The 13138-nt window shown below is 43.0% G+C and overlaps 1 protein-coding gene across 1 annotated transcript in view; it reads left to right on the top strand.

Moving 5' to 3' along the window:
• Nucleotides 1–12011, top strand: part of ITSN2 (intersectin 2) — a gene marked incomplete in the record, with an annotated part of 124643 nt that extends 112632 nt beyond the window's left edge. The window contains 9 exon segments of the mRNA XM_034766612.1: nt 597–780; nt 2022–2120; nt 2324–2491; nt 3271–3483; nt 4722–4843; nt 6891–6973; nt 7283–7366; nt 8702–8875; nt 10495–12011. Of these exon segments, the coding sequence (XP_034622503.1) occupies nt 597–780; nt 2022–2120; nt 2324–2491; nt 3271–3483; nt 4722–4843; nt 6891–6973; nt 7283–7366; nt 8702–8875; nt 10495–10652 (1285 nt within the window).
• Between the last annotated feature and the right edge of the window lie 1127 nt (nt 12012–13138).

Raw genomic sequence — 13138 nt, 5'->3', positions numbered from 1 at the left:
GCTGGGGGTCTGACCTAAAAGGGGATTGCAAGGCTATTGTAGAAGGGTCTTCAGAGTGGCAGCTGCTGGCCGGGCGCCCAGCTCTGAAGGCAGCACCACCGTCAGGCGCAGCACAGAAGCAAAGGTGGCACGCTACAGCAGGAGGCGGGGAAATCACCACTTTTTGTGGGGGGTCGTCACAGCCTGAAATATTTTTAAAGGGGGTTCCAGAAAAAAAAAATTTGAGAACCCCTGGACTAGATGATTATGATGGTCCCTTCTGACCTTAAAGTCTGTGGAGGCCAGTGGTTGCACTGTTTGTCCAAAACACCTTGAAGGGGAGGGAGAAGCATTCCCACTGTTTCAGATATCACTTCCTCAGCAATCTACATCTGTTAAGCAAGTCTGTCAGTACAGCATGTGGTGCCAGCATTCAGTCAGATTTGTGATACATCCGGAGCCTAACAGTGCTGGAAGGGAGGTTTTTTCGCTGTAGGAACTCGATGATATTGAGTGGAATCCGGAATCCACCTGTCTGACAGATGGACATTCTGAGGCTCCAGGATTAGGCCACTTCTGAATTACAGAGTCAAACTGTGAAATTCTCTCCTCTGCAGAGCCCTGCGTGTGCGTAAGAAGACAGGAGGAGAAAAAATGCCTGTGCAGATGATTGGGGACATCCTGGCTGCCGAGCTCTCTCACATGCAGGCCTATATCAGATTCTGCAGTTGCCAGCTCAATGGAGCTGCATTGCTGCAACAGAAAACAGATGAAGAAACAGAGTTCAAAGACTTTTTAAAGGTATTCTATTCACTAGCTTCCATATTGGATCCCGGTCTCCTTTCCCCTGATGGCAGGGCATGTTCAAAAGCCTGTCCAACCAAAGGTAGACTTGTCCAGAAAAATCCAGGATTTCAGAATCCTTCCTGCATAGATACAATCCTCTGCTTTCCTATGAATCTGATATGCTGATAGTGTTAACATTCAGTGACAGTTGCTGTAGAACCTGTTCTTCAGTCTTGTTCTCCTGCGAGTGTTTTATTCCATTTTCCATTCCACTGCTTTATATTAATCCAGCATAGATGCTGCACCTTCAAAGTTACAGTGCTTGTGTTTGCCTTACTTTCAAGATTCATGCTACAAAAGAGGTTGGAGTTGATTGATTTGGACTGCAAGGCTTGTTGTTTTAAACACCCTGCATAACTTGCAAAATCAATGAGCTGTTTCTGGATTGTGCTGTTTTGGGCTGTGTGATTTCAGTAGGTGCGAGGACTTCACAAAAGCGAGACATGCGCCATGAGGCTAACAGTGAGCATAACAGTACATAAAATAACTAGGAGTAAGGAAATGCTGCTGCAGCTCAGGTGACGCGATGTCTTTGATGAAGGGCAGTCAGCAGTGAAGGGGAAAATGCCAAAACATTTGACACACAGTTTGGTTGTTTTTTTTAACAGACTTTTCCGGATCCTTATGTAAACTAAAAACTCAGTCCACTTTAAATGATCGGGTTTTGGTGACTACAGGAGCTTCACTTTCTTGGCTTATGTCAGCAGAACGTCTCAGGGTTTGTCTACACTGAAATTAGTCACCAGTGGCTGGCTTGCGGCAGCTGACTGGGGCTCAAGGGGCTGGGGCAGTGCGGCTGTTTAACGGCAATGTAGACGTTCAGGCTCCAGGCTGCAGCCCAAGCTCTGGGACACTCCCACCTCGCATGGTCCTAGAGCCTGGGCTCCAGCCCGAGCCCAAACATCTACACCACAATTAAAGAGCCCCTTAGCCCAAGCCCTGGGACCCCAAGGCAGCTGGCATGGGCTTTCATTGACGTGTAGAGTAGACATACCCTCAGTAGAATGACAGTTCTCTAATTCTTTGCCATTAGTTCTAAATGTAAATGCACTGTGATTTTTTTCACCTATATGAGCTCTAGGATTTCTTGCAGTAACAGGGAAGATTCATTCCATCAGGCACTGTTCAGTGCAGCGATGCAAGGAGTTCCTTTTATTTCTTGATCATTAATGCAATGTCTGTGGATTACACCATAGAAACTAGCCTCTGACCCTCGCTGTAAAGGAATGCCGCTCTCCAGCTTCCTGCTGAAGCCTATGCAGAGGATTACACGCTACCCTCTGCTCATAAAGAGTGTGAGTATCCTGGGTTTGCAAAATTCTGAATCGTGTAGCATTTTAAATTTGATTTCTGTAGCAGTGTAACTGCGGTTGCAAAAACAGAGACAGCATTGTCATGTAATAAGGATTTCTTTATAAGTGTATCACATCTGGTGCCTATCCTTACCTGGGTTTTTATCTCTGTCTGTTTCTGTTTCCTCCCTTCTGATCCCAACCAGATTCTGGAGAATACCCCAGAAAACCACCCAGATCACAGTAATCTCAAACTGGCCTTGGAACGCGCAGAGGAGCTGTGTTCTCAAGTTAATGAAGGCGTGCGTGAGAAAGAGAACTCGGACAGGCTGGAGTGGATACAGTCCCATGTACAGTGTGAAGGACTTTCTGAGGTAACTGGCTTAGCTAGTGCTTGGGTGGCTGGTATATATAGGGCTGTATTGTAGAGCCCTTTAAAATTAATTTACACAGAAACCAAGTAGGAAAAAATAAGTGGGAGTGGCATGTTCTACCTGCTAGCATTACCTGAGCTCTACCCACTTGTGATCTCAAAGGGAGCTGCCACTCAATAGATTGTGGGGATATCCGTAATATGATTATCCCTCCCCTCTCTTGCCTGCTTTGAGCAACAATGAAATTACTGACATTTTAAACTGGTACCATTAAGCTTCAGTTAATATTAATTGAAGCAATTTCTCACTCTTCAGATTTTGCTTAAGCTGCCAGCAGACTGAGGGCAGATGTTCCTATGTGGTAGTACTCTTTGTCCACCTTTTTGAAGTTTTTCTTCACAACAATAAGAGTCTAGAAACTATTTTTAAACTTAATTCTCGAGCACAAGATGGCAGCCACTAGGGAAAAGTTTCAGCTCACTGGCCCAGTCAGACCCCTGCATTTGTGGCCTTAAAGCCTTAAACTAATGTTTTTCATTGAGAATAGGGCTGAAACCACTACAGCTTATAAGGAAGTTGACTTCTCTTAAGACTTGCTAGGATTCTTTCCCATGTACTGTAAACTACTGGGGGAAATACACAAGAATTCTACATGCATTAAACAAAGCGAGTAGGATTTTGAGGGTCATAACCAATAATCACTCTGAAGACAATCAGGAAATGATGCACATAATACCCAGCAGCTGCTGCTACTCATACATTGATTCTATCTCTCTTAGCAACCGATTTTCAACTCCATTACAAACTGCCTGGGTCCCCGAAAGCTCCTGCACAGCGGCAAGCTCTACAAAACAAAGAGCAATAAGGAACTATACGGCTTCCTCTTCAATGACTTCCTGCTCCTTACCTACATGGTCAAGCAGTTTGTTTCTTCAGGGTCAGATAAACTGTTCAGCCCCAAGTCCCACTCTCAGTTCAAAATGTATAAAATGGTGAGTGAATTATAAAGCAAATCAGTAGTTCTTGATCTCTTCATAGGAATCCTGTTCTCTCTCTCTGCGGTGATGCATTATCTAGTGTTGCTTGATTAGTCCCGGTTGTACTGAATATTGCACAGTCTCGACTGTATTGGGTGTCATCATCAGTCATTGGGACTGAACGTTGACTGTGTGGGGCTATTCTCTCAGTGGATACACAACCCCTATGCAGGGAATGTGAGGATGCTGAAGAGAGAGCCCTCCTTGCATCGATTTTATAAACGCCTCCTTCTGCTTCGTAGTCAAGTACCTCCACAGTACTCTGCGGCCAATCTGTGGTGCGAGGCTCTTAAATCCACATGAATATTCGTTCATTCATTTATTTTGAAGACAAGAAGAGCTGCATGGTGCTCAGTGTTTTTGAAAATTAGGCCACTTACTTAGGAGCCTAAATGTTGACATGGGACCTTACTTTAGTCTCCTGTTCTTGAAAATGTGGGCCTCTGTGTGCAACCCCTGTATGCTTCCCAATGAGTGCTCCTGAGGAGGGTAGGTAACAGGGCCGGCTCCAGGCACCAGGCAACCAAGCACATGCTTGGGGCGGCACCTGGTAAGGGGCGGCCAATCTTGGGGTGGCGGGGGGCAGCGCGGCACAGCATTCCACTGGGGGGGGGGGGGGGGGCCGGGGGGGGGGGCGGTGGGGGGCGGGGCACTCGGGGGGGGGTTCCGGCGGCGCTTGGAGGGGCGGTGCGGTTTTTTTTTTTTTTTTTTTTTTTTTTTTTTTTTTTTTTTTTTTTTGCTGCTTGGGGCAGCAAAAAAGTTAGAGCCGGCCCTGGTAGGTAAGTAGCCCCATTTTCTGATGGGGAAACCAAAGATGCTGAGAGGTTAAGTGATTTGCCCAAAGCCACACACTGTCTGTGATAAAGTTGGGAGTAAAAAGCAGAAACTCCTGTTTCCAAGTCTTGCCTTAGTCCATGCTCTGTCTCTGCTTATACAGCTCTTCCCCTTTCATAAAGCACTTTTCTAAGGTAGCAAGGTTGTGTTTTAGCCCTGTGTTCGCTGGTTTATCTCTTAGTCCTAGAAAGAGTTGCTAAAATCTTTAAATATTGATCTGTCTGTTTTTCTGGTGGCCTGAGAGGGGTGTTCACTTTTTTTAGCAAAAGAAGACATCTTTAAATATCATAGTTTTGTTTCTGCTTATCATCTCGGTGAGTTTGCCACAGCGAGGTTTGCCTTTCCTGCATGTTTTTCAGCCTGTTTTCCTTAATGAAGTCCTAGTGAAATTGCCAACCGACCCTTCGAGTGATGAGCCAGTTTTCCATATCTCCCACATTGACAGAGTCTACACGCTAAAAACAGACAATATTAACGAGAGGTGAGTACTGGAAATGCTGAGCCTTTTGAGGCCTGGGTGAGCCCTATGGAAGAAAATAATATTTAAGCCAGACACTCCGGTGGCTCTTTGCAGTTTAAGGGCAGCAGAACTTCTACCAGGTTACTCCTTTTTACACGAATGTGGGAGTGCTTACACCGTGCAGAACTCACTTCAGACACACATGGACAAGCGGAAGGCATGGGGAAGCTTTCCATTGACTCACTGGGTATTAGATCAGACCCATGGTGAGCATTCAGCCAAGATCTGGCTCCCTATCAAATCTGTAAAGATTTGTCTGTCAATTCAGGGGGGTTCCTTCTGGACTCAGAACACACAGTAGACTTGTAAATACTTTTCTCACCTGCAGGTACACAGAGAGAGACTGTTTTGCCCTCATCATGCTGGTCTAAATCAGGATGAACTGCTTTGAAGTCAGTGGAATTACAAGCTGGTGTGGGAGGAGGGTTTTTGTAATAAGCCATCAGCTCTTCTTAGCTACATTTTTGTCTGTGCTGAAAGGCTGATGTCTTACCATACCTCTGCTGTCAGCAAAAATATATGTTTAACCCACTAGCAGTGTGTCTGCAGTTCCCTCTAGTGCTGTTCCACAGAGAGGATGACAACTTATTACAGCTATCCGTAACGCCATTAGCTGAAGTGGAAGAGGTCTGTGTGGTGGATCTAAAGGTTTCAATCCTGCTGATGACCCGTGTATCAATATGATACAGCTAGTGGAATTCATTTTTTTCAGTTTGCTTTTTTGAAAACCTAGAAAATTACACACCAAAAGTTGCGTTAAAAGAACATTGTTAAGGATGCAATGTCAACCACTCAAAAGTTAGAGGTGCTGAGGAAAAAGTAGTATGTGATCACGTAGTTAGAGACCATATCCTAATGTAGACACACACGGGGACTGAACTAAGGGTGCACGGGCACCCCTAATTGTGGCATTTCTTAAATCTTGAGTGCTTGACTTTGCAATCTTAATAATGTTTTTTTAACATAGTGGTTTTGTGTGTAATATCCCATGTATAGGCTACCCACATGTGCCAGATTAATTTTTAGTTCATGTCCTTTTCCTGATACATAATTAGCACAGGCTTCTCTTTGTCTAAACCAACATATTGTGTAAAATTGATTCACCCTTTGGAGAAGGTTTAAATTACACTAAAAATGTTGTTCTCCATAAAATTGATTGCAAAATTCTCAGCCTGTATGAGATTCACCCCACTCATCGCTACTCACACCACATACCAGTACCAGAGCACACGTACTAGCTAAGGAGGTGGCTGGTGCCACTGCTCTGGACTGGGTCGGGTAGGCAAGAGACCATTTTTCTGACTATTTCCCATGGTAGTTGGGGGCAATGGACTAGGCTTCTGCTGGGTCCCCTTACTCCAAAGATGGCCACAAAGGCACCTTCACAAAGCCCTTAAAGGGGGGAGCACATCCTAACCTTCGCTTTGTTAGACTCCCAAGAGCTCAATCTAATTGGTATATCACTATGAAGCTGGTTTTCCAGACCCATAATCATTCTCATGGTTCTTTTCTGAACCCCCTCCAATTTATCAACATCCTTCTTGAATTATGGGCACCACTATTCCAGCAGCAGTCACACCAGTGCCAGATACAGAGGTAAAATAACCTCTCTACTTGTGCTTGAGATTCCCGTTTATGCATCTCAGAATCACATGAGCTTTTTTGGCCATAGTGTCACACTGGGAGCTCATGTTCAGCTGATTATCCACTACAACCCCCAAATCTTTTTCAGAGTTGCTGCGTCCCAGGATAGAGTCCCCCCTCCTGTAAGGACTGGCTACAGTCTTTGTTCCTGGGTTATCCATTTAAAGTTAGCCATAATTTTACATCAAATGAATAGATGATGGTGGGACCCTCGTGGTCAAGGAGACCTAAGATCAGGTTAGCTCAAAAGAAGGGAACAAAAAAATTTGACTTGAATTAGAGACAGTGAGATTTATTAAGTGTTGCTGGAATAACGGCAAGATTCTTAGCTTCAAAATGACTCTGCAGGGATTAATTTTCACAGGACGGCCTGGGTCCAGAAGATCAAAGGGGCATCAGAGCAGTATATCGAAACCGAGAAGAAGAAACGGGAAAAAGCTTATCAAGGTACAAAATGTGGGCGCTGGCCGAAAAGGGTGCAGGGCTCTCGTGTGCCTGGAGGGATTTCAGGGTCTTCTCTTGAGGAAGCAGCTTCCAAGATGGTTGAGCTGATGTCCCTCTTCTAAACGATTAACTCTCGACTGGGAGTGTAGGTGCTATTGCATGGCTGAGTGTGTAACTCGTATTTTAATAGAAAGGGTCTCTACATATCAACTGACTACATCATCTGTTCCAAATGGGACAAATTAAGGTAATATTGGTGCCAGTTGTATTTGTACTGTCAAGCTGTTTATTAATTCTGATTTTCTTTTCCAGCACGCTCACAGAAGAGCTCAGGAATAGGACGCTTGATGGTACATGTGATTGAAGCCACAGAGTTGAAAGCCTGTAAACCTAATGGTAATAATGTAGGGGTGGAAGGCTAGTACATTCAAAGAGGAGGGTTAAGAGTTCACTGAGTCAGGCAAAAGTGCAGATTTCAGTGACAGCTTCTGCAGGTGGCTCTCAGGGATGCAGTGGGGTAACGTGTCTCTGCTGTACTAGTGAATAGAATCATAGAATATCAGGGTTGGAAGGGACCTCAGGAGGTCATCTAGTCCAACCCCCTGCTCAAAGCAGGACCAATTACCAACTAAATCATCCCAGCCAGGGCTTTGTCAAGCCTGACCTTAAAAACCTCTAAGGAAGGAGATTCCACCACCTCCCTAGGTAACCCATTCCAGTGCTTCACCACCCTCCTAGTGAAAAAGTTTTTCCTAATATCAACCTAAACCTCCCCCACTGTAACTTGAGACCATTACTCCTTGTTCTGTCATCTGGTACCACTGAGAACAGTCTAGATCCATCCTCTTTGGAACCCCCTTTCAGGTAGTTGAAAGCAGCTATCAAATCCCCCCTCATTCTTCTCTTCTGCAGACTAAACAATCCCTTCTCAGCCTCTCCTCAGAAGTCATGTGCTCCAGCCCCCTAATCATTTTTGTTGCCCTCTGCTGGACTCTTTCCAATTTTTCCACATCCTTCTTGTAGTGTGGGGCCCAAAACTGGACACAGTACTCCCGATGAGGCCTCACCAATGTCAAATAGAGGGGAATGATCACATCCCTCAATCTGCTGGCAATGCCCCTACTTATATAGCCCCAAATGCCGTTAGCCTTCTTGGCAACCAGGGCACACTGTTGACTCATATCCAGCTTCTCGTCCACTGTAACCCCTAGGTCCTTTTCTGCAGAACTGCTTCCTAGCCATTCGGTCCCTAGTCTGTAGCAGTGCATGGGATTCTTCCGTCCTAAGTGCAGGACTCTGCACTTGTCCTTGTTGAACCTCATCAGGTTTCTTTTGGCCCAATCCTCTAATTTGTCTAGGTCCTTCTGTATCCTATCCCTACCCTCCAGCTTATCTACCATTCCTCCCAGTTTAGTGTCATCTGCAAACTTGCTGAGAGTGCAGTCCACGCCATCCTCCAGATCATTAATAGTTGTTGCCTAGCCCAAGCTTTTGCAGAATGCACCTTCAAACAGCAGTCACAATAGGAGAGAGGTTTTTGTATTAGGCTGTATGTTTGTGTAAATCCAGCCTCTGAGGAAGACTTTTACTTTGAAGAATAAGATGAAGAACAAGAGAAACGTGAGAGAGCTTTGGTTGTGGTCTGGCTCTTTTGTGTGTTCCTATTAATAAAGACTCTTCAGTGCTAGATCCGCTTAGGGAAAAGCATTTCACCGTTTGTTCTATGCTTAGGGAAGAGCAATCCGTATTGTGAAATCAGCATGGGGTCGCAGAGCTATTCCACCAGGACGCTGCAGGACACTTTGAACCCTAAGTGGAACTTCAATTGTCAGTTCTTCATTAAGGACCTTTATCAGGATGTGCTGTGTATCACCATGTTTGACCGGGATCAGTTCTCACCTGATGGTAGGTGTAAACATTTTTTCAGGACATGGAGAATTCTCTGATCATTTTGATTGTGCTGCATGTTTTCCTCCCAAATAGCCACAAGGGCTTAACGTGTGGTCCCACTCCGAGCAAAAGACACTTTCTTACTCAATAGGTATGTTAGCCCTGCAAAGTCAGCACAGCTCTGGGTGATCAAACTGGATTCTATTTGGTCTTGTCCATCAACAACAGAATTGTTTCTTTTCAGTCAGTTACACCTGTCTAAGCCCCTGGAGGAAAATGGGGCTGCAGAGGTGTCACTGAAGGCAGAATGTGTTCCCTTCATTGCTGGTTGTGATGCATGAGAAAGAACTCGGCTTGAGTCTCAGATCCCAGGTTACGTTGGCAGAGCTGGCAGTTGGAAAAAACATTTTTTTATCTGTAAGCTGAGCACATTTGATATTGAAATCATTAACTCACAATAAACAGGGGACCTCCCAATGCCATTTTTAGTGACATTTCAAGGTAGAACCTTACTTTTTTTACACGCAGTACTACTGTGTACTATAGCAGTATGCATAAGTTTGCCAGGATGAAAGCCGTATCCTTGTAAACACTCCTGTCGGACTGTTGTTCAGAATCATCATTCCTCATGGAGAGAATAAAATATATAAATCTAATTAAAAGTGGCTGAATTAAGGCAGTTAAACCCCTTGGCTTTCTTCTTGACACAGCAACTGATTCATTGTGAAAACTTGGGCAAGTCACTTAGCTTCTCTCTGTCTCCCTCTGTGAGATGAGAATATTTGTATCTGAAAGGGATGGTATCAGCAATGAACTGATGTTTGTGAAGCATTTTGAGATCCTTAGATCAAAGACATTAGTGCAAAGTATCATTGCTAATATTTTTTTAGCTCTGTGCTTCTAGAGCTCTGTCTATCTAGCAAAAAGTCCCTTTCGTCTTCTCAATTGTGCAGGATGATTATACTGGCCGAGCAGCAGGCTGACCTGTTCAGGAGTAAGGCAGGGACAGGTCTGAATCAGGGAGTAAAGATTGGACAAGGAGCACTTGTGCTTGCTGAGGTGTTACTCTTTAGTATCGTTCTCTTACTTCCTGTGACTGGGAGTTACTACACCCATAAAAATTCAAGCCTTGTATGATAAATACATCAACAGTAACTGGAACAACTGAATTGCAGAACGTAAGAATGGCCATAATGGGTCAGACCAATGGTCCATCTAGCCCAATATTCTGTCTCCAGCAGTGGCCAGTGCCAGATACATCAGAGGGAATGAACAGAACAGGGCAATTATGAAGTGATCCATACCGTTTTCCAGTCCCAGCTTCTGGCAGTCACAGGCTTAGGGACTCCCAGAACATGGGGTAATCTAAACTAATCTAGTCTACTATGGGACACAGTCATGGCTGGGGGATTCAAGTGCACTAGGCACTTCGAGAAACTCTTGAGCACTAGGTGATGATCCAAGAAGTCTTTCTCAGCTCTGACATCTGTGATAAGTGTCCATTTATCTTTATATTACATAGACCTATTGAGCCATTCTAAATGCTTGTCTAATGTTAGTGCTTTGCCTTGTTTGCTCAGGTTTTCAAATCTAAGATTTATAGCTAATGCTGTTCACTTACACTTGTTCAACAGATTTCTTGGGTCGCACCGAAGTTCCAGTAGCAAAAATCAGAACAGAACAGGAGAGCAAGGGACCTACAACGAAACGTTTACTGCTGCATGAGGTTCCAACCGGGGAGGTTTGGGTCCGCTTTGATTTGCAGCTCTTTGAGCAGAAAACACTCCTTTAAGAAAACATTTTTATTTTACAAAAGACAAAGCTGACAGCTTGGCCACCTCCACCAGAGCTGAAAGCATTTTACAAATCAATCATCAGCCCAAGCCAGTTACTGAGCAAGAATTCCTGTTGCATCATCATCTTCCTAATTATCCGTTGTATATGATTTCTTTGCTGCGTCCTAAGTTGCTGGTGATCTATGCAAATGCAAAATATACTGTATATAAGATACTCTAGCTCAGTGCCTTTTTGTTGATTAATATTGACATTTTTGTTGTGTTCAGATGCCAATGTTTCCGTTTTCAGGGCCATAAAAAGTATTAAGTAGTATCTTGGCATCAGATGTATGTATATATAATGTTACCGCTTAGTCTAACATATAGACTGAGGAATGGTTTAGTTGAAGGCTACAATCATTCCATTTGAAATCTGAAAAGTTGTATCCACTGGAATATTCCCTTCTCAGGGTGTTAATTATAGGGATTAAATGTTGAAGCCTTCGCACTTGAGGAGGCTCTAAAATGCTGTATGTTCTTTTAAAAAAAATAATCAAATGCAGTTCTTTACTTGACACAGTTCTGCACTGAATAAGAAATTGCAACTTGATTTTTCTTTCTGGTTCGGTTGTATTAATCATTTCTGGCAGAGACAATGTGGTTAAAAAGAGTAAGTAGAAAAAATGATTTATTTTAAATACTGTGTGCGACCTACAATAATGTGGAAGAATATTTTTCAACTTTTAATTTTCCTAAATTATTTGTGTAAAATTACTTGGTTTTGCAGATCTCCGTGGGATGTGCATCTTTATGCTTTGTCATTGCCAACATGTACATACAGAGTGAAAAATATAAGTTTATTAATGTAATTTGTCTACATATATTTACTGATGCATATTGATTTTAAAAAAATATATTTTATTGTACAGGTGAATGGGAAATAATGGGAAGTAACTTACAAGGACTAAATTCAAGGAAAGACTATTAAAATGTAAATTTTGTTTGCTATGGGAACTGCTAGTGCAGTAGGGGTTTGTAGAACTGAAATTTGCTGCAAGCAAAATCTTCCTCACCACATGAAAATCAGGAATGGTAAAAGGGGGTTTGTTTTTCAGAGTGTTTGACAAATAGTTACCATGTTATTGCATCCTGAATTTGCCTTGTGGACATTTAAGCGTTGCATTCAGTTCTAGACAATGAGTGAATTTGTATCCCACAGGTGCTACAATACCTAATAATGCCTAACAGAGTTTCAAACCTGATTACCAGCCTGAAGGCCCTTTCTTTGCTGGACTTAAGTCAGACCCTCTGTTACTTTTAACAGTTTTCTGTGGTTCAATTTTTCTAGTCCTAAATAAAAAAAAAAAATCTTGGCAGCTTTTGAGAGATTGTGTCTATCTAATTGATGGGAATCATGTTTGTTTTATACATCTTAAGGGGACAGCATTTTGTTGTGAAAAAATAAGGTGTGATTGCCAAACCTTGGCATTTAATTGCAGCCTACCCCTAGTGAGACGGGTAATGACCCAATATTTTAAAGGTATTGAAACTATTCAATTTATAGAATATTGGCAGAAGTTAATACAGCTGGAATGGTATTGGTCTTCCAGGAATATGCGCCTTCTATTTCCATGCCTGGTGGGGGTAACTCAATCTTTTTAGGACCATTGTTGTTAAAAGTCATCTCAGTTTGTGCACCTTATAAGTCTCCAGCAGAAAGTCTTTCAAATGTGGTATGATATTAGTAAGCAAACTTTATTTTATACTTCACACGCATATGTTTATTTTAATTTACAAAGTTTTAACAGTGAAGTAAATACCAGCTCAAACAGTTGCTTGAGAATGTTGTTCAACTACTACAGAAGCTACACTTACCTTCCTCCATCAAACTGAGGTTGGCTGGCCAGAGGCACTTTGATTTGCTCGTTATTCAGACAGAGGATTTGTTTTTGAGATTCTCAAGGTGCCCCCCCCCTCAAAGTTCTAGCCTACTGAAAAATAAACAAGATCTGGAACTAGTAAGTCAATGTTGGTCTCCTTCAGGGTCATGAAAAGGACAACCCAGGGACCTGCTTTCCCTAACACGTTTTCACTGCACTTTTTGATATCTGAAGTAAATCAGACCTGGAGTCTTAATAGAGCACCTTATGTAGTAATGTGCAGATTCTAGAAATGTCCTTTTCCTGTCTTGCTTGTTGTCTGTTTAGTTAGGCAGTCTCTGGGATTGTTAAAAAGGCTATATAATGGCTGGGAAAGTAGGGAAAATGTTGGTGAGTTATTTCTGTTTTCAGTACAAATATTTCACAGCATTGCGATAAGCTTCCATGTTTTAGCATTGTAATCTGTGTCTATGCAGTGACATTTTTAAATGAAGCTCCTGCCATTTTAACTTTCTCAGATTTTTAGTCTGTACAGTATTGTTACGGGGCTGGAAATCCATGTAGCGCAGAGTATTTTGCATTTCTTTGGGTTTTGTACAGTTATGCAATTGGAATCAGAAAGG

The sequence above is a fragment of the Trachemys scripta genome, chromosome 3, assembly GCF_013100865.1.
Source record: "Trachemys scripta elegans isolate TJP31775 chromosome 3, CAS_Tse_1.0, whole genome shotgun sequence".
Classification (NCBI taxonomy): Eukaryota; Metazoa; Chordata; order Testudines; family Emydidae; genus Trachemys; species Trachemys scripta.
This window is presented reverse-complemented; position numbering and strand designations above follow the sequence as displayed.